Source organism: Miniopterus schreibersii (genome assembly GCF_964146895.1).
Source record: "Miniopterus schreibersii genome assembly, chromosome: 6".
In the NCBI taxonomy this organism is placed as follows: Eukaryota; Metazoa; Chordata; class Mammalia; order Chiroptera; family Miniopteridae; genus Miniopterus; species Miniopterus schreibersii.
Genome location: NC_138107.1, coordinates 84,318,476 through 84,340,017, shown reverse-complemented (window position 1 = coordinate 84,340,017; position 21,542 = coordinate 84,318,476). Strand labels below are relative to the sequence as shown.

General features: G+C 45.5%; 1 protein-coding gene across 3 annotated transcripts in view; it reads right to left on the bottom strand.

Annotated features, from left to right (window-relative positions):
• Positions 1–21,542, bottom strand: part of TIAM2 (TIAM Rac1 associated GEF 2) — a 160,031-nt gene that overhangs the window by 36,588 nt on the left and 101,901 nt on the right. For all 3 annotated transcript variants that reach the window (XM_081139635.1, XM_081139637.1, XM_081139636.1), the window contains 5 exons: positions 19,915–20,076; positions 18,296–18,400; positions 17,841–17,919; positions 15,785–15,877; positions 14,964–15,227 (listed from right to left, as the gene is read on the bottom strand). In XM_081139635.1, coding sequence (XP_080995761.1) covers positions 14,964–15,227; positions 15,785–15,877; positions 17,841–17,919; positions 18,296–18,400; positions 19,915–20,076 — 703 coding nt within the window. The remainder of the gene's footprint in view (positions 1–14,963; positions 15,228–15,784; positions 15,878–17,840; positions 17,920–18,295; positions 18,401–19,914; positions 20,077–21,542) is intronic.

The window sequence follows — 21,542 nt, the reverse complement described above, 5'->3', positions numbered from 1 at the left end:
GGTGCCAAGAGCACACTGAGCATTGAGTTCATTTGCACAGAAGAGCTTAAAATCTCCCAATTTTTAAATTAAAATCAGCACACTGTATAACAACGATTAGTTTTAATTAGCTCAGATTGCCCTAAATTTTTCTCATGCTTTTACTTAAGAAATGCAGTGGTTTTCTGATATCTCTCATTAATCACATTTGCTGTGCACTGTCGTCCAGGCAAATCCTGCTCTTCATCAAACCAGTGAGACAAAATGAAATAAAACCAATTAAATGAAATAATAGAAATAGATGGGCTATTCAGCAAAAGGAAAAAAAATAACTTTGAGTTGACGGCTTTCAAAAGCTCGTCAAGTCCAAAGCTGCACCATTCACAAAGAGCCCCCCTCAACGTTCTGTGCCTCTGATATAAAAATTAACCTGCTTTTCTTAAGATAACTGGGACTCTCCGTGTATTATTATTAATCTTGTGTCAAGGAAATTCAAGGCAGCAGTCTGAAAGTCATTTTTAAAGCTTGTGGAGAAGTAAATTCCTTCGTAGCGTAAATACCACGCCAGAAAAATGTAAATTTCATAAACCTTCCAAGCCCACTTAGCCTGCGGTCGCAGCCGACTGGTGATGTTCTTGACATGCGACACCTCTGGGGATCAACGGAGAGAAGGAAGCGCCAGTGGTAAATGTTTCTTAATAGCAGGCGGCCACGATGTGATTCCAGCGTCTTGCGATACATACCCTCCGAGTCAGAAAGGAGACTTAGGGAACAGGAATGGGGCAGGTACCTGCAGGGCAGGGGCCTGCTGCAGGCCACCTCCACGCTGACTGCGAGCCAGGGGAGGAAAAGGCCCCCTCAGCAGAGGGGAGAGGGGAGAGGGGAGCTGAGCCGAGCCCGCATGCTGGTGACCCGGCCGGGCTGTGCTGTGACAGGGGCCCCCTCAGCAGAGGGGAGAGGGGAGCTGAGCCGAGCCCGCATGCTGGTGACCTGGCTGGGCTGTGCTGTGACAGGGGCCCCCTCAGCAGAGGGGAGAGGGGAGCGGAGCCGAGCCCGCATGCTGGTGACCTGGCCGGGCTGTGCTGTGACAGGGGCCCCCTCAGCAGAGGGGAGAGGGGAGCTGAGCCGAGCCTGCATGCTGGTGACCTGGCCGGGCTGTGCTGTGACGGGCGTGTGCTCAGTCCACAGAGAGAAGGCGAAGGGCCTCCCGTCGTAGGTCATCAGGGCCCCTGATGAAAACTACAAGGTCATGGGCCAAAGGGATCTTATCTTCAGCCCACCACGGCTGGGACCACCACCCACGCGCGATGCTTAATGACATCCAGGGCATGTAACAGGAGCCGCTGTATCTCAGACACTTAGAGAGCTTTAATCAAGGGGAGTTTAAGTTCAAAACCCTTGTGAACTACTTAGTTGGAACTCTATCCAAAGACCCCGAGGAGAAACCTAAAAAAGGGACACATAAGATTTCTATGCTACAGGGAAAGAAAAGCCGAGTCCACCTGCTTTCGGGAAGTGCCCCTGTCCTGTGGGATTAGAAACAAGGAAGCCAGACAATTCAGCCATGAAGAGGGATGAAGCACGGGCCACGCTGGTGAACCCAGAAAACATTAAGACGCCAGAGGCTGTACTTCTATTGCACAATCCCATTTCCGCAGGCGGAATGCCCCGGTGAGGCGCAGCCACGGGGGCGGGGGGAGGTTCGCGGTCATCAGGGGCCGGGGGGCTCGGGGGGCTGCTGATGCGTAAGGGTTTCCTCCTGAGGCGATGGAAAGGGTCTGCAGTTGGACAGTGGTGATGGTCGTGCAACTCTGCGAATAGACTCAAACCCACTGAATTGAACACTTTAAAGATGAACTTAATGGCATGTGAATTATCCTCAGTGTTTTTTTAGAAGAATGTCAATGCAGATTTTACAGGCGAGAGGCCAGTTACAGTTAAACTCCACCATAAGTAGGTTCCAAAGAGCCAAATGACACAAAATATATGGTCCTATCACTGCAAGGTTAATGAAAATCTGCGTGAATTATCAAAAAGTTACTTGAGTAAAGACAGTGAAACTGTGGCTAAAAACTGACCTTTCCCTGAACTGAGAAAGCCCCGAACGATCACGAGGCAGCAGTTTCAGACAGGAACCCAGATAGGAACCCAGATAGGAACTGAGGCAAGACAAGGGCCTTCGCCAATCCGGTCATGTCTAAATCTGTTTCATGGCAGAGCACGTTATCACTGGGTTTTGTTCTAGGTGTGTTAATAGAGAACTCTTTAAAAAGGAAAAAAATGGTTAAAATCCACACATTCTCCCCTCCAAGGAGGCAAAAACAAGACGAGCTAGTTCTCACCACACCTGCATTCGCCATGACCTTGTCCCCCACCTACACTCGCCATGACCTTGCCCCCCACCTACATTCACCATGACCTTGTCCCCCACCTACACTCGCCATGACCTTGCCCCCCACCTACATTCACCATGACCTTGCCCCCCACCTACAGTCGCCATGACCTTGCCCCCCACCACACTCGCCATGACCTTGCCCCCCACCTACACTCGCCATGACCTTGCCCCCCACCTACACTCGCCATGACCTTGCCCCCCACCTACAGTCGCCATGACCTTGCCCCCCCACCTACAGTCGCCATGACCTTGCCCCCCACCACACTCGCCATGACCTTGTCCAAGCTACTATAACTTAATGTGTCGCTGTGCCTTGGTTTACCCAGCTGTGAAAGTCAAGTGATAATAACATCTCTGCTCCATCAGGGTGATGTAAGGAATAATTAATGCTTTTAAGGTTCTCTGTGATCTTTAGGTTTGAGACAACCTGCTATTATTACAAAGCCTTAACTACCTCTTCTCCAGGGCAGTCAAGACCTGGTTCTATTTAAAGGGGTAACGAGATTTGTTACAAAATAGAAAGCTCGCTCCATTACTATTTTTTTCACTTCGCAAACTTCTGTAAGAAATGCACATTCCTACAGCCATTTAAATGGCTGCTTCAGTCATATTAAACAACTGAACTTCAGAGAGAAAAAATGCTTAACTGTTTGGCCCAATCCTTCGTTTTAAGAGTGAAGGAAATAGGGGTTCGAGGAAGCTGCCCAAGGTCAAGCACAAGGCCCAGAGCCAAAATCCAGGTCCCCTTCCTCCTGATCCACAGATAGTCATTAACATCACAACTCGCAAATTAAACAATGCACCAGCACTGACCTATACTGGTGAACAGAAATTACTGCTTTTTTTCAGTTGTGGTTTGAGTTTACCAGCCAAAATAACCCTATTGCCAGGGGCACCAATCAGCCATGATCCTGCAGAGAACATGGACAAGGGACGTGAGCTGGGCTCCATGCACTCCCAGGATACACGGCCAGATGCTGGGGCTGGTTCGGATGGTTCTCAGCCCAGCAGGGTCAGGGGCCAACCCAGAGCCCCCTACACATGTGTGCAAGTCTCAGCACAATTCCCTTGCAACCACTTATAAAGGAGGGCTCTGGGAAGCTGCAAGGATTCTTCTTACCCCCACCCCCCCCAGCCCACTCTCAGGATCACCACCTTGACTCTGAGTTAGGAGACTCCTAACAACCTTCCTTCCATTCAGCTGATACTTGAGTGAATCACCTGCTAGTCACCAAGACCTGCGTCAGGCACTGCGTCTCATGCAGCTTTTGTATTCCTCAAAGCCCCCGTTCTTCAAGGGATTTTCAACCTAGTACCTAAATTATGACAAACGCACAGAGTGATATCACAAAGCAATAAGTCTTAGCTTCCGTACCAGGTACAGAAGCAAGATATCCTGAGTTCGAAAGAGGAAGAACCCACCGTCGCTCCAGGTGCCATGCAGGCCGCCCCCTACTTCTCCTGGACGACAGTCCAACAGAGAGCAATGAAAACTGGGTGTACAGCTTCTGTGAAGACTTCATTCCCAGGGACCTAGGCAAGTTATAAATTTCTACCTTCACCTCATCTGGTAAACGCACCTGAAGATTAAGATGTCTTCATCTTCCCTTCCTCCTTCCCCAGTGAACACATATTGACCTGCTGAAGGTCAAAGACCATCCCACAGGATGACACTCACCAGCCATGGCTCCCTTGACGACAGGCATTTTGAGGTGACAGGTATTAAGCTTACGAAACCGAGGCTTCTTATCAACACCGTCAGCCCCCTTTTCTTCCTCAATCTTTTTTGTAAAATAATACTGACAAAGTCCAGGTAACAGTAATTTTGCTGATACTACTATGCAAAGATGCCTAAACTTCACCGAAACGTGACGTGGCCACTTGTCAAACGAAACGGGACAGTCAAAATTAGATTCACAAGAGGCAGGTTAGAAGTAAGTGACCAGTGTGGAAAGGTAAGTGAGAGAAGTTGAGAATGGCATGTCCTTCTGTTCAGAAGCTTCCAAGTGCTTCGCTGGGAATTCCAGATGCAGAAGGAAGGCCGTTGGAGACTCTGGGAGGAAAGCATCCTATAAACTGTTCCACGTGGCCCGGCCTCCGCCCACCTCCAGGGCAGCTGTCAGGGCCCCTGGCAGAAGACACAAAGTAATTTCGCCAACAATTTCCTCTGTCTCTTTCCAAAGACGTTTTCCCAGAGCTGCTAAAATGGGAACAAAATTGGGTAATTTGAACTTTGTCACGTTCTCTCGAAACATGTCAAAGACGTTAATGGCCAAGTGGCAAAAAGGAATAAAAGATAAAAGGCTTTATGCAGAATGGACAATTCATAAATGGCTAGTCAGAGCCGGGCCCCGTAGGACCAGAAATAAATTTATAAGATGCAACACATCATAACTGAAGGGTCTGAAATGAAAGCAATTGATTTGCTGTGCTTATATTTCAAACATTATTGATTTCTCCTATAAACAAACATGCTTGTGCCTAACACTCTGAGTGGAAATCTTTATAAAGTAGGCGATTTGTCATTCAGATCTCCTCTCTTTCCCTTTCTGTTGTTAATTTTGATGGATTTTGTGGGTGGGCTCTCAGAATAAGCCATTTTAAAGCCATTTTAAAGCCATTTTGGAAGCAGGTGGGACATTCGCTATACACATAGACACGTAACACAGGGTGTTCCAGAATGAACTGGTCTCCCCCAGAGCTGCCCCCAGACAGCCTCCCCATACTTGAAGGCAGCTCCCTCCTCCTGGTTGCTCAGTCAAACCTGGCATCTGTCCTTGCCTCCTGCCTCCTCACACCCACAGTGATGCTTGAGCAAGTCCCGAAGGTGCTGCATCACCGTGAGCAGAGCCTCTCACCCGGATCAGTTGCTGCAAAAACCTCTGTCCCCCCCTCGACCTCCTACACTCTGTTCTCAACAGCGTTGCTTTCAAAACCCTGGTCAGCTTGTGCCACTTCTCTGCTCAAATGCATGGCATGGTCCTTGTTGTCCTGAATAACGTCCGACTTTTACCTATAAAGGCCCCCCGCTCTGTCCCCCCACATCCCCTTGGGTCTCCGCTCCCACAGCGTGCCGGTTCCCTTGCTCCTCTCTGGGCGCACTGGACTATTTGCCGAGCCTTAAACTTGCTACTTGTATCTCCATCTCGGGGCACTTGTCACTGTGCCCTCTGTCTGGAAAGCTTTGCTTCCAGATGTCCCTCGTCCCCTTCAAGCCTCTGTCTCAATGTCTCACTCTCATTGGCAACCACTGGCTGCCCCGTCACAATTGCAACCTGCCCCATCTCTCCTCTGCATAACCTAGTGACCTCGTAGCTTCCAAACCACCACTGCCCACCGCATGCTACAAAGTCACACATGAGAAAAAGATCCATTCGATGTGCAAGACAGGCCAAAGCATTTCAGTGGAACCAAGAGAAGGCCACCAATACTGTTTCGGATTCCACACTGCAACCGCCCTTGAAGGAACGAGCACTTGGTGAGTTTTGGTACCATATTAAAGACGAACAAAATCATCTAAAATTCTTAAAATACTCATAACATCCACGGGAATAGTCATGTCTTTTTTTTTTTTTAAAAAATATAACAGGCTGCAAAGTTTCTTCTTTCCAACAGCGATCAAGCTTCACAGAACAGCCACCTCACAGGGGTCCCGCTCACTCTGCACGCACAGGTGACTACATTCGATCCAGCATCCCACACGCTCGAATGGCTATTGAAAGTGACCGAGCCAATAAAAATTTCATACAGCAGTCTTTAGAGAAATTTGATAGATTCCTACCTGAAAAATGTATTTGCATTTAATGTAGGAGATAATATAGGGCTAACAAATGCTGGTAAACTTTATCAGCTTCTCCCTCAGCTCCCACATTCCATGTCCTCTTTGCTACAGGGTGTCTCTCACTGCCAGCTGTCCCTACCACAGGCCAGCAGGGCCTGCTACACCTACAGGTGACCTGAGAGGACCATGCTGTTAGCAGATACGGCTTCACAATGCTGAGGAGCGCTTGGGTTTTATAGGGTGCCTGCAGTAATTTCTTCTTTTGGCCAAAACATTTATCTGAGGATTTATTTGACAAGGTGCCCTGGTCATGAGAAACAACAATGCTTCAAGTCCCAAAGGAATGATGCTATAGTGGAATAAGAGAGCTCTTAACCAGGGGTACAATGTCTACCTGGAAGCATCTCAAGCCACAGTCTAGTGGTCATAAACTGACCAGACAAATCCTCTGCAGTTTATAGGACGTAGAAGAAAATAATGCAATACTTGCTAGTTGTTTTCAGGTACATGCCATGATACGTTATAAATTCCTGGAAATCAGGGACTTCTACAGTGTGGTCCCAACAGACTGTCCCATTTTAATTCCCATTTTCCCTCCACACACAAGCCAGCTGACCTTTGCTTCTGGCCAGTGTCCCCAGTCAAGCCCCCATTGTATGCTTCCCGATCTATCACCTGTGCACCTGCAGCTCAGGTCAAATGCTCTGGATCTGTCTTTTCTCTTCCAGAAACCTCTCTCTGATTCTCACTCCTCCCTTCTGGCCCATTTTTCGAAATAAACAGAAAAACCTGTTGAATCCTACCTCTACACTGGACCTCTTTATTCTTTGAATTGCGAAGTTTTGTTGGCAAATCATGAATTATTATTTACAAGCGTTTTGCTGTTCACACTCCACTATAAGAGTCTAGAAAATGATGCCTAATTCACCTTCATGTGCCTGCAATGTTTATGAACAAAATGTAATTATTTTTTTTAAATTAATCAAATGAATAAATGAGTGACAGAATGGGAAAAAGGAAGCCAAATTTCCCAACAACACTGCTTTATAAGGGATTTGGGGTCCTAATTTCCTCCACTGCTAACAAAGGACCACATGCTCACTTCCAAGAATGAGACTAGAAACTACCATCAGCACCATTATAAGAAGCTCAGGATCCTGAGGCCAAAATTCTCTGTGTTCTCATAGACTAGTATTTCCCAATCAGATGTTTTTTTAAATTTATCTTTATTACTGGAAGTATTACAGATGTCCCCTTTTTTCCCCAGACTCCTTCCACCCCACACCTACTCCCCGCACTAGACCTTCACCCCAGTATTGTCTGTGTCCAGGGGTTATGCATATATGCATCTAAATTGTTTGGTTAATCTCTCCCCACCCACCCCCACATTCCCTCCAAGATCCGTCAGTCTGATCCATGCTTCTATGTTACCGAATCTATTTTGTTCATCAGTTTACTAATTTCTTTAGATTCTGCATATAAGTGAGATCATATGATGTCTGTCTTTCTCTGACTGGCTTATTTTGCTTAGCATAATACTCTCCAGGTCCATCCACGCTGTCCCAAAGGGTAAGAAATCCTTGTTTTTTACAGCTGCGTAGTATTCCATGGTGTAAATGTCCCACAGCTTTTTTATCCACTCACCTACTGAAGGGCACTTGGGCTGTTTCCAGATCTTAGCTATTGTAAATTGTGCTGCTATGAACATGTTCTAATGAGTGTCTCAGGATTCTTAGGATATATTCCTAGAAGTGGGATCACTGGATCAAAAGGCAGCTCCATTTTTAATTTTTTGAGGAACCTCCATACTGTTTTCCATAGTGGCTGCACCAGTCTGCATTCCCACCAGTAGTGCACCAGGGGTCCCCTTTCTCCACACCCTCGCCTGCACATGTCATTTGTTGATTTGTTGATGGAGCCATTCTGACAGGTGTGAGGTGACACCTCATTGCCATTTTAATTTACATCTCTCTGATGATTAGTGTAGTTGGATATTTTTTCATATGTCTCTTGGCCATCTGTATGTCCTCTTTGGAGAAGTGTCTATTCAGGTCCTTTGCCCATTTCTTAACTGGGTTTTTTGTCTTCCTCTTTTTGAGTTGTATGAGTTCTTTGTACACTTTGGAAATTAGCCCCTTATCAGACACATCCTTGGCAAATATGTTCTCCCATACCGTGGAGTTCCTTTGTATTTTGAGGTTGATTTATTTTGCTGTACAGAAGCTTTTTAATTTGATGTAGTTCCATTTGTTTATTTTTTTCTTTTGTTTCTCTTGACCTAGGAGATGTGGCGGTAAAAATTCCACTGCATGAGATATCTGTGACTTTACTGCCTATGTTTTCTTCCAGGATTTCTATGGTTTCACGACTTACCTATAAGTCTCTATACATTTTGAATTTATTCTTGTGTATGAAGTTGGTGATCTAGTTTCATTTTTTTGCATGTACCTGTCCAATTTTCCCAATGCTATTTATTGAAGAGACTGCCTTTACTCCATTGTATGTTCTTGCCTCCTTTGTCAAATATTAACTGACCATAATGGTGTGGGTCTATTTCTGGGATAGCTGTTCTGTTCCATTGATCTTTATGTTAGTTGTTGTACCAGTACCAGGCTGTTTTGATTACAATGGCTTTGTAGTACAGTTTGATATTCAGTAAAGTGATAGCTCCAACTCTGTTCTTCTCTCTCCAGATGGCTGCAGCTATTCAGGGTCTTTTTTGGTTCCATATAAATTTTTGGAATATTTGTTCTAGCTCTGTGAAATATGCTGTCGGTATTTTAATAGGAATTGTATTGACTCTATAGATTGCTTTGGGTAGTATGGACATTTTAATGATATTAATTCTTCCTATCCATGAGCATGGTATATTCTTCCACTTGTTTAAATCTTCCTCTATTTCTTTTTTCAGTGTCCTATAGTTTTCTGAGTACAGGTCTTTTACATCCTTGGTTAAGTTTATTCCTAGATATCTTATTTTTTTAGTTCTAATGGTTTGGTTTTTTTTTTAGTTTCTCTTTCAGAGAGTTCATTGCTTGTGTATAAAAATACCGTCGATTTTTGGATGTTAATTTTGTATCCAGCTACCTTGCCAAATTCATTTATCAAATCTAGTAGTACTTTGGTGGAGTTTTTATGGTTTTCTATGTACAATATCATGTCATCTGCGAATGACAGTTTTACTTCCTCCTTTCCAATTTGGATGCCTGTTTTCTTCTTGTCTGATGGCTGTGGGTAGGACTTCCAGTACTATGTTAAATAAGAGTGGTGAAAGCAGACAACTCTTTCTTGTTCCTGTTTTTAAGGGAAATGGTTTTAGTTTTTGACTGCTGAGTATAATGTTGGCTGTAGGTCTGTCATATATGGCCTTTATTATGTTGAGGTATGATCCCTCTATTCCCACTTTGCTGAGTTTTTATCAAAAATGGGTGATGGATTTTTGTCAAATGCTTTTTCTGCATCTACTGATATGATCATATGATTTTTATCCTTTGTTTTATGTGATGTATCACGTTTATTGATTTGCAAATATTATACCAGCCTTGCATCCCCAGAATAAATCCCACTTGGTCATGGTGTATGATCTTTCTAAAGTATTGCTGGATCTGGTTTGCTAGTACTGTGTTGAGGATTTTAGCACCTATATTCATCGGGGATATTAGCCTGTAATTTTCTTTCTTTGTAGTGTCTTTATCTGTTTTTGGGATTAGGATGATGCTGGCCTCATTCCCAATCAGATTTTTTTTAAAAATTTTTTAAATACACCAACCATCTTTAGGAACTCTAATATGTTTTTACATCTGGGCATCTGGGGTGTCAGCCAGGCAGACTCAGTAATAGCAGTTTTGTGCACAAACAGAGCATTCTCTGAGCTAAATGTTGTTAGTCATCTCTTGCCCGGCTAAGGGAGGCGGAATGCCCTCACTCTCATAAGCAGGAAATCAGGGGGTTGGCCACATCAGAGCCGGCTCTGTAATTCTTCCCCCGGTGGAAAGGTGTATAATGGACACATACATCCCCGGGAGCAATTCATTCCAGAGAGCAAATTTGCATCTAAGTGGCTTCTGGTAGCTTGAGACTCCACACTACTCATACGCCAATTTAGAAATGGGGTGATTCAAAGTGGGGCGAGGGATTAAAAAAAGAACCCTGGGCTGCAATTACCTTCATCATCTGGTAAGCATTTGCTGGGTGGATGGTGTCTAAATGGGAAAAGGAACACAGAGCCCTTTTCTATTTTGTCTCCAGTTAAATAAACCCTCGGTCTTAACAATGTGGTATTAATAGCTGTTTATAGATGGAAAATACATTAATGCCACAGCAAGTTCAAGTTCAAATAAAGACTTTGTTCAGGAGCTGCATGCGCTATGAAACTCCCTTAAAAGCTGTTGAAATTTTTCAAAAGATGGCATACACTAGAAAAGGGGTTTTCCTACTTAAATCACAAAAACATCATTAATAGGAGCCCAGTATAAACAGGGCTGGCGTGTCCAATCCCTTCAATGGTCGCTTTGTTGGCTTAAAAATAACACCGGGCTCTTTGGGGAATTCCAGTGGTAAAATTAATTCTCTCCATAAAAAGTCTTTACAGATGATATTTCCGCTCAAGTCCAATACAGCCTATTTTCCCTTTTTCTATGGTGGGTCATGAAGACAGAAATTCAAACACTTAAACAGGAGAATCAAATGGTCATTCATTCATTCATTTCTAAGGAAACAAAGGAACCCAATATTGAACACCCTTCAATTCTCTATGTGTTTGTCTGTTCCACTCTTCACAGAGCATCATGGGAGTATCCTAGCAAAGCTGGTGACAGCTGGGAGGTCTTTGCTCCTCAGTGCACTCAATATGCTGATGGGATAGTGTCTCCTGCGGAACAAACAAGGGGAGCTAACAAGTCAAGTGCCTGTGTCCTAAACAAGGTAGTAGGACAGTAGTGGAGGTTTGGGGCATATAACCCCTAATTCAGAGAACAGCAACACACATGCACAACAGCTACGATTTACTGAGAACTTTACATATATTATCTCATTTAATCCTCAAAACCCTGGCACAGAAGGGTTCAGAAAACGGTAAGTTCTATGCTCAGATTCAGACCGGCTGAGTGAGCCCTGGTTAACAACGGGGCTTGCAATACCACAGGCCTCCTGAAGGAGACCCTATGACAGCAGGACCCAGGAATCTGCATTTTCACAAGCTCACCAGGTTGAGTCCTATGCACTGTGAAGTATGAGAACCATAACCCTAAATGTCATGCATACAATGAGTCTTTAATGCCAGGAGGATGCTTCTTTTCTAGAAAGAGCACAGAACCTGACACAACCCACAGTCATTCCCCTGGCTCCCTGGGCCCTGCCACTGTGGCCAAGACTTCTCTGTCAGACACATAAGTAACAAAAGGGTTTTGTTTTTTTTGTCACACCTGATTAAGTGACTAAGGCTAAGAAATACAAATTTCTAGACACCTGACCAAAACCAGAAGCCCACCAAAAGCCTCAAAACTCCATTCACCTTATTCCCAGGGCCTCACACATTTTAAGCGCCCAGAAGGGCGCTCAGTAAATACTCAGCTTGGATTGTCCAGATACGCTCCAAACAACTGTGTGGGGCTTCTGTTTCCTCTGCTGATATTCTTACAGTTTCTACATAAAAATCAGGGCTTTTCTTCAGAGAGCCAGCTGTTTGGTTTTTATTAACAGGCAGATACTTGGCTTCTCCGGAAAACAAAGTAGGAAAATCTTCCTTCTTTTCAGATACAGCTGGCCCTCCAGACCTGCAGGTTCCCCATCTGCAGATTCAACAGACCTGGGACTCAGCATGTTAGGGGGAAACATCACGTTACTGCTGACATGTGCAGTTAGGCCTCCAATGGCTGCATCGGTACTGAACTTGTACAGATTTTTTTCCTTGTAACTCCCTACACAATACAGTATAAAAACGATTTACGTACTATCGATACTGTATGAGATATTATAAGTAACAGAGATGATTTAAAGTATATGGGAAGGAGTGTGCAGGGTATAAGCAAATCCTATGCTATTTTACGTGAGGGACTTGAGCATCCTTGGATGTGGTATCCACAGGGCTACTGGGACCGATCCCATGGATCCGGACCGACGGCTGTACCAGGCCGTCTCAGTTAATGCATGCCCAGGGAACTTGAAATTTAGGGAAAGCAGACTCAGAAATGACTGCTCCTAAGCATAATTCAAAGTTGTATGAAAAATTGTTTTGCAAAGTCACTTAAATTCTTTTACTTGTGTAATTTTTACTTTTTAGCAAGACAATGAGATTGGTGTTTCCTAATTCACTGCCAAAGCAAATCAAAGCCACTGTTAATACAACATTCAGCTGCACAGGAGAGGGAAGAAAATTGGATTAGACCTCCAGCCACGTGAGGAGCTGGGCTGGACACACGCAGGTGCTGATCCCTCAGCCTCCCAGTGACCCGCTAGGGCAGGGCTGGGAGCCTCACCTTCTGGATGAGGAACTGAGGCTCAGTGTGTATATCTGGGCTCCCCAGAAGCAGAGCCTGGGCCCAGGGTGTGGGTACACAAGTTTATTTGGAAGGTGACCCCAAGAAGCCCAAGCGAGGGAATAGGGAAGGAGGAGACCTGAGGGTAGGGAACCCATAAAAGGTGTGAAAATGAGGTTGCCATGTGCAAATGGGACTCAATTCCAGGGGCCATCTGAAGAATTGTCACAGCAGGGGATAGGACACTGGGGTGACATTCACTCATGCCACACCTCCCTGGTTGAAGGCTGCCCCCTGGAAAGGGCAGGCCAGGCCTCGAACCCGGGTCTGACTGCAAGCCTGCAAGCTTGTCGCCACATCACCCCCTCTCGGTGTCAACAATCGCAGGCTTCTCGTGATCACGATACTATGCACGGGTGAGACCCTCTCTTCTTTCTCTTCACCTGTCACTTCCCCGCAGGCCCAGCCCTATTTCCTTCCCCGCAACCTTAAAGGTGGACAGACTTCCTCTGCGATGTTCACTCCCGGGCATTTCGCTTCCTCCACAGGCCACGCAGCTGCTTCAGAAAGAAACCAAGCACTCCGGGGGTGCAGGGGGTGTGGGGAGCAGCCCACGCTGCGTCTGGTTTCCCGCACCGCGCGTGGCCACGGAGCAGTACAGGGGCCGGTCTCAGCCGGGCGGGCGGGGCCGCTCCCCGGGAGGGTGTGCACCCCGCAGAGCACGCATCTGGCCAGGAACCCGGGTGGTCAGTGGCTCTGTGCGGGCTGGTGGGAGGCGCCGTCCAGGGAGGGGAGGGACGCGCCGATGCGGGCACCGCAGCTGCACGCGGCCCGTGGGAAGAGCAGCTGTGGACAAGCACCATCTGCACCCACCGCCGTGGGGCTCCTTAGGGGAGCCGTGAGGGCTGAGAAAGTGAGCGCGGCTCCCTGGGATGAGTCATATCAGACTATCTAAAGTGCGCGGGCCTCCGCTTCCTCTGCTTTATTCTGCTTCCTTGAACAACCGAGAAAGCGGTAAACAAGCGTCACTGATCTGCTAGATCCTCACTATTTAAAAAAGGGTAAATTTACTGCTTTTGCTGCTTTCTGTAAAACTCATTCCTGCAAGTCCCAAAGTGTTGAAACAGCAGTGATTTCTTATGATGGTAAAATACATAGAGAGTTTACAGGCAGGCAATGCGTCCCCCGAGAATAATGAATCCAGGGAGGGGACACGCGTGTGTATTTCGGGGACCCCTCGGGCCTGTAACGGAGCCCCGGGAAGCTGAATGATAGTCCTCATGGAACCAAGCAATTAATTAGCTCCATCACAATTTGTTTTATGACACTCACTTTTATACACCAGGAGTAGATCTAATGGTATTTGAAATTGGAGTGAAGCCTCAAGAGGACAGAAGAAAGCACTATATACCTTATTGAATCACAAATCTTACCAACTGATTTTTTAATTCCAAAAATGACCTAATAAACTGGCTTTATAATTAAGTCTATCCTACCAACTTCTCCTTGGTGGTTTTCTCTTCGGTGTTTTTGGTAATCATGCAGAGATTGCAACTGGAAATCCACTGTCGTCGTAATTAAGTATAAAAATTACATTGTGCGCCTGCTGGATGAAGACACTATGCTCCGTCTCCCACGAGGGCTGGGCAGCTTCCACCAGGAGCACGGAGAGAAGCCGCAGGTCCGCAGGACTAGCTGGGGCCCCTGGTTTACTTGGCTACGTGTAGGAAACATCCAGGAAGCTAAACTCGGAGGTTCAAACCTTCACATGATTGCCTCACCTGGAAATTTCACCTTTAGAAAAACAAACTGGCCGACTAGTTTCCATTTTTAGGCCTCAACAAATTTTAAAATTCATGACCTACATTAAAAGTTTGCAGTTTACTGAGAAAGTGGTACTTAACAAAAGTGGCCAAGAATTGACTTGCATCAACTATTCCAAGAACCCAACAGATGACTGCAAATGTCTCTGCTTTTGATTCAACTGAGTAGAAAAATGAACCCTGGTGTTTCCATTGGCTTTTGTCTGCCTTCAATCACAAAGCAGTTACGATACTAAATACCATGGGTGACTGGTAAAAAGAGTCTAAAATTTTAAAGAATGTTACTTTGTGCAAAATTGATGACCTTCTATTTTCATGAAAGTGTTATGACTAGTAATGTGCGTGGAATCTTGACCAAATCTACTTGGTTGGCATTTGTGTTTGTCTTCTAACAAATGAGAAAACACCTTTCGAACAGCTTCAGTAATCTAAGTCTGCTAGCAAAAGAACAGCCTGAAACTCTCAGCGGCGGATACCAGCAGTTAAGAGGCAGAGAGAGCAAAGCTTACCATTGGCCGTATTCTGCTTGAAGCTATCCAGGAATTCCTCCAGAAGCTGGGACTGGTTAGGAGGCGGCAGCAGAGCCTTCTGGTCCCTGGGGAACAGGTCACTGTCCGACCACGAAGTACACAGGGTGCCCTTGGTATCTGGGGGCCGGGCGATCAGAGTGAGCCCCACGCTCTTCTCAGAAAACAGGGCCTCCATCTGCTTCAGGTCGAGGTCAGACACAGCTTCCCCATTTAAGGTCATGATTTCATTGCCCTTTCTCAGCCCTGGAACAAGAAAAGGGAAATGGAGGAAGAAAAAAGAGAGATTACTGAGAAAAAAGATTTCAAGAGGAAAGAAAGCTGCAAACACAAATTGTGAGCTCCTAGGGGCTGGTCAGTTGCTATCGTCAAAGAAAGTGCCAGAATGTATTTGGATGCCACTGATAACAAATTTCTGCTATCTCAAGGCTAGGATTAGGTCAAATAGTTCAAAAGGGAAACAATTTGAGAGCCATTGAAATTAACTGTTTTTCAATTTATCTGATGTTAAGTGCCCTTGGAAATTACACTTGTTTTATCTGTGTCTCTCTGCCTGTCTTCTCCATCCGTCTGTATAATAGGCATGTATGTTCTATGTATGTACATACTCTGTCTTTCAAAACACATACACGACTTGACACACACATACACACATATGTATTTTCAATTAAACTAAGTTCGCTTTCTTTAAAATTCTAGGAGAAACCATTTTCCAACAAAGCTGTAAGAAGCAAGTTCCACTAGGCAGGCTGCATTACGCAGGTTTGAATCAGAAGAGACGAGACTGCCGGTGGCGCACGGACCTTCGCCATATGCCAGGCCGTCAGGGAGAACGTCACTGATGAATATCCGGCTGAGACGCTGGCGCTCATCCACCTGCGCGGTCACTGCAAACCCTAGGAATACAGGCATGTTAGCCACACGATTAACTTCCCAACTGAGCCAGCAGGATTTTCTCGAACACCTATTCTTTTAAGTACAGTCTGCACAGAGAGCCTAAGTTACAACTATTTTGAAAGCATGATTACCTAGAAGAAGAGGAACGTGTCAGATCTGAAGGTTTAAGAAACACGAATACACAACCTTACTGGGAAGGCGAGGCCATACAAGCATGTGCACAGGGGCCTGATTCACAACAGGCGAGGGCCGAAGCAACCCCCCTGCCCACCCACAGATGCGTGGATGGATCCATTGTGGTATATCCATGTGATGGAATATTATTCACTCTTTAAAAAGGAAGGGCATTTTGATACATGCTGTAACATGACAGACCTTGAGGGCATCATGCTCTGCGAAACTATGCCAGGCACAAAAGAACAAATACTGCATGAGGTACCCAGAGTAGTCAAATTCATAGAGACAGAAAGTGGGACGGGGTTGTCAGGGGTGGGAGGAAGGAAGAGTGGGGGTTATTCTAACAGGTACAGTTTCAGTTTTGCAAAATGAACACAGTCTTGGAGATGGATGGTGGTGATGGTCACACAACAATGTGAATGTACTTAATGCCACTGAATTGTCATTTCTAATCGTTCTAAAAAATGGTTCCAATAGTAAACGTTATGCGTAGTTCACTACAATTTAATTTTTCTTTTAAAGTTAAGACCAAAAAATAGTCTTACTGAAATAAATCAAATTCCTTTCTATAAAATAGTATTTGTTAAGAAACTCTATGGGGCTAGGCATTTTAAGGAGGTAGAGAAATGGTCGGACGGATAGAGTGCTTGCCATAATATGACTACATGGAAGCCTCCTGTAAATGTGTCTTCCTGACCCAGAGACCGCCCTCCTGTGACTCCACAGTGAGGGCCACATGTTTCCATGTCCTGCTCCCATAACACTGGGAGTCTCCGATGCAGAAAGACTAGCATGTCCCCCTGTTTGCTCTGTGCCTCTGGCAGAGCCTGGCAGACAGTGGCCACCAGAAAATATCTCTGCAATTGTCTTCATTCAGTCATTCAATGCAAAGGACAGTCACAAAGAAAGGGTGACCATGGGAAGGAGAGTGAAGGTCAACACAAGTACAGATAAAATGCCTTGAGGGCTTTCAGGGAAAAACCAACATAACATTTGGGTGAAAGAGATTATGAAAAATAAAAAAGAACAAGTCCTGAAAAGGAAATTTTAACATAATAAGCAATGCATAGAATTTGACCAGCTTGAGTCATTTTAATAAAAAAAAAATTATATTAATAATATATTTAACAAGATGAGAATCTTTCTATTGATTATCTAATTATTGAGTTCGGATGGTAAAAGACAGAAATGAACCTGATGCATGAGCAGAGTCTATAAAGAGTCCAAAGACAAGTTTAAATAAAGACAAACAGAAATGCAAGAATTAAATATTACAAAGTGATTTGGGTCGTATTGACCCAAATTGTGAAACTGAGGCTAAAGCAATCAGATAGGCTTCTTCAAGAAAGTGAGTCCCCCAGTCAGTTCTTGAAGGACAGGCCTGATTTACTCCATCAGCGAGGGGGGGAGGGAGGGGCGCAGGGAAGGGTGAAAGTGAGCCCAGAGCAAAGCCGCCGCGATGAAAAGAGCTGTCACAGGAATCGGTGGCTCATCAGCTCAGGACAGCACCCGGCACACAGTAAATTCATTGTAAGGTTATCAGCATCACGTCAAGTTTCTCATCAACTTTTATACTCACTCCTTTTAATGACTTTGGCCTCTTTCCCTAATATTAACACATATCTTTTTAGCCTGCTAATATAAATGAGTAAAAATAAAGAAAGATAAGGGGAGTTCAGAAACTCCCCTTGTCATCGTTTCTGAAAATGTCAATTTAAGGGGAAACCGCTGGGTGGGAAGACGCTGTGGCGAAGCAGGAAGGAGGTGGGGCGCTGCTGTGCTCACCGAAGTCGGACGCGGCGCCGGTCTTGGTGAGCCGCACGTCGTACAGGGCCAGCGGGAAGACCTCTATCTCATCGTAAACCTGCGAGGGGGGAACCGCGGGTCAGGGGCGCGACGCCGCGACAGCCTGGGAACTCGTCGCGACTGTCTCCGAACCGGATGCCAAATTTAAACAGAATTTCCCCGCAAATTACTTATTTTTTAAAAATTAAGCCCCGGTCGGGTAGCTCAGTTGGTTAGAGTGCTGTCCCGATACACCAAGGTTGTGGGTTCGATCCCCAGTCAGGGCGCATACAAGAATCAACCAATGAATACATAATAAATGGAACAACAAATCTCTCTCCCTCTGCATCCCTCTTCCTCTTTCTCCAAAATCAATAAATTTAAATTAAAAAAAAAAATTAAATTAAGAGGCCATGGATGTGGCTCCGATCTGTCTTCCTGAGGCTCGCGCTCACCTGTTCTTGCAGGTACTCATACGGGGCAGGGGTACAGTACTCAACGTTTTCATCCACCAGTTTTCGAAGCTGTAGGCCATAGTGGCTGGGTTCCAACTGCCTCATCTATAAGGAAAAAGTTAATTACTCCGATTTTAAACAGTCTTTCTAAATTCATCGTTCATTAAAAATCAAAGTGGAAATTTCTAAAAAAAAAAATACCATATGTAAGTTGCTGAGTTTACATCTAGGTAAGAACTTGAATTTTAAAAAGGCAAGAAGAGAGAATTATCTTCAAGAAGGTTTTCTGTAAATAATACTGCTTACCACTAAAAGCAAGGGATGCATTTTTAAGAGGTTTTGGTAGCATATATCTGACAATAGAATACACTGGGGTGGGGAAAAGCAGCCTCACAGTTGTGAGTATGTGAAACACAGGGTTTATTCTTGCTTTATTATTTATTGATAATTATATTATTATTCACATTATAACTGTAAAACTACTCTGCCCACCCCCGTATCATAGTAAATGCTAACTCTTTAAATATCGATATAAGTTATTTCCCACTGCTAAAGTAGAGAAATCTGTGAAATGTGAACCATCTCGTATTCTACAGACTTCAGACTTAGGATTTCCTATTCTAAAAACTTTTCAAAAGGAAAATGGCTATGCACACACTTGCGCTCACTCGCGCTCTCTCTTGCTCGCTCACTGGCTCACACTCTCTCACGCACACTCAACAAGAGACTGTCCCAGGCCTATGTTCTACCCGGGTCTAGCTGACCCACTATTTCTGACAGCCTCTATCACTTAGGAACTTTATCAAGTTAATAACTGACATCACTGCTATAAAACATTGTTGACTGTGAACTAAACCTTTACATAATGGAGGAAAAGGGAATTAATAAGAACATAAGTAACATATGTAAGTGTCTGGTATACTAAGGCTCAACTCAAAGCAACAAAAGACTAAAACTGAGGATCGTCGACGTCTATGAAGTGCGCATGGTGAAGTCACCAACCTCTACGTGCCTTTTTACCGGTTCGCATACTTAACTGTACTTTCTCTGAAAACTTAAAAATAGTTAAGCTCTACTCCGCCATCTGGTGGTCTAAAAACATCCAATCTGGTGATGCTGAGTCTATTTCTGTCTATCTCAGTGACTTATCATAAGCTACGTTTTCAGAAATAAAACCCAATTTGAATAATGCATAATACTTAACGGTCTCCATGAAACCACTGTGAGTGGTATCAAGTTCCTTGATTAATCTAGAGAAACTCGGAAAAACTATTTAGTATTAAATCTAACTACTTCCAAGTTTATGCCACCTTCTTCTAGGGCACCATCTCTAAGTAACTTAATAACAGCCACCTTCATATTAATTCTAGATAGAAAGGGATTCACGGAATTTCAGGAAAATAGCTCCGGTCATCCCTGAGGCAAGGGGTCATGCCCTAACAATTCATGCCTCTAAAAGACAGAAAAGAACACTAATTAATAAATAAGTTAATTAATAAGTTAATATGTTCCCCGGTGTAAAAAGTGGGGTTTAACCACCACACAGACTTAGAAAGCCTAGGAAGGCAACGTCGATGACCATTTTCTTGAGAATTATACTCCTGCAGCAGATCCATTACCTTGCACGCCAAAGTCAAAATATCTTCTACTCTGTGCTCCGGCTTGAGCGTCACGGTAACGCCCTGGTTGTCCTGAAAGTGGATGTAGGTCTGGACCCCCCACGTGTGGTCCCGGGGGGCGCCGTCTCCTGCTGAGCCGCACAGATGCAGAAGTTCATCGGCCTGTTTAGAGTCCAACAGAGAATGCAGACAGATCTGATTTTAAAAAATGAGGGAAGCTCCTGAAATAACATCCCTGGAACTTACGGCGTGTTTTACAGTAACCCTCTCACGCTCTGCGTCGACGACTCCCCAGGACCCTGGGGGGCAGACAAGCCTAATGTTTCCTTATTTAACCCCTGCGAAGCCCCCGCCCAGGGAGGCTGCAGGCCCGCCAGCCGCCCCTCGCCCCTGTTCTGGCCGCTGTGCCTTCGGCCTCTGGGCCTGAGAGCCCCGCGGGCAGCGCAGGGACTGCTCCGTGTCCCGCTCACTGCTCTCGGCTGAAGCCCGACCCGAGCGGTGGTCCCCTGAACGCAGGCAGGCTCTGGGCCGCCCTGCGCTGCGGCTGAGCAGCATCCTTCCCCCGCTTCACTCGTTCCCGAGGATCAGCCCTTCTTCCCCGGACAGCGTTTTCTGCCCTTCAGCTTATTCCACACCCTGACACATGCTTTCAGAAGCCATCCCGAAACGCCGGCCTTCTCTGAAGACGCTGAGTCTCCCGCACTCTCATCACCACAGCCACTCGAGACCGAGCTGGCCCGCACTCTAAGGCTTCCTAAGCCAAACTGGCTCACAGTGACCAGGCGACTGGGAAAGGCCTTCCCCTGCTGCCCTCTCACAGGAGCCGGGTGGCAAAGACAGGACAGGGGACCCGAGAGGCCTGCTGCTCAAGTCACAAACGCTCAGCCAGCAAGGGGTGGCCTGGGACAGGACACTTAGCGTGCTGAGCCTGTGTCCCACTCTGTGAAAGCGGATATTATTGATACAATTACTTGAGGTTTTTAACGAACAATACAAGCTTTTGTGAGCAAAGGAGATCATGCGTGAGAAAATCGTACACAGCAGAAACCTTACATACGGACTCAATACTACGTGGTGCTAACCCCCCTCATCACACTTTCGAGTTCTCTTTGATGACTTTACTTTGAATTCCATGCATTAAAGAAAGCAAAAGGTCCTCCTATATAGGATTTAAAAACAAAAATAGATATATTAAAGAAATTTTTTAAAAAGCCAGGTTTAGGCCAAGCAAAGGAAGACCCATCTTTCTGGGTTGTCATTTTAAACGTGGTGCTCATCTCTGAGTGGCATTTCTGGGTCTGTATGGATCTGTCACTTTCTGTACATTTTCCTGGACAGACGATCACAGCCCAGGATGCGTATGAACCACATGCGCCAAAAGGAAGGCAGAAACGAGACAGAGGAGTGGATGGATGCCTGGAGTCAAGGACGCAGGGAACCAGGTGGACGCCACTCTCTCCTGAGGGGTCCTTTTCTCACAGGGTCCCATTTTCTTCTCTGGGAAACCTCCCCAGTACTTCCTGTCATCTGAGCAGTGATTTCAACCGGGCGAGGCAGCAATGCGCAGGAACTGCCTCCGAGACAACGCCTACTCAGAATCAAACTAACACCCCAGCAGGGGTCGCTGT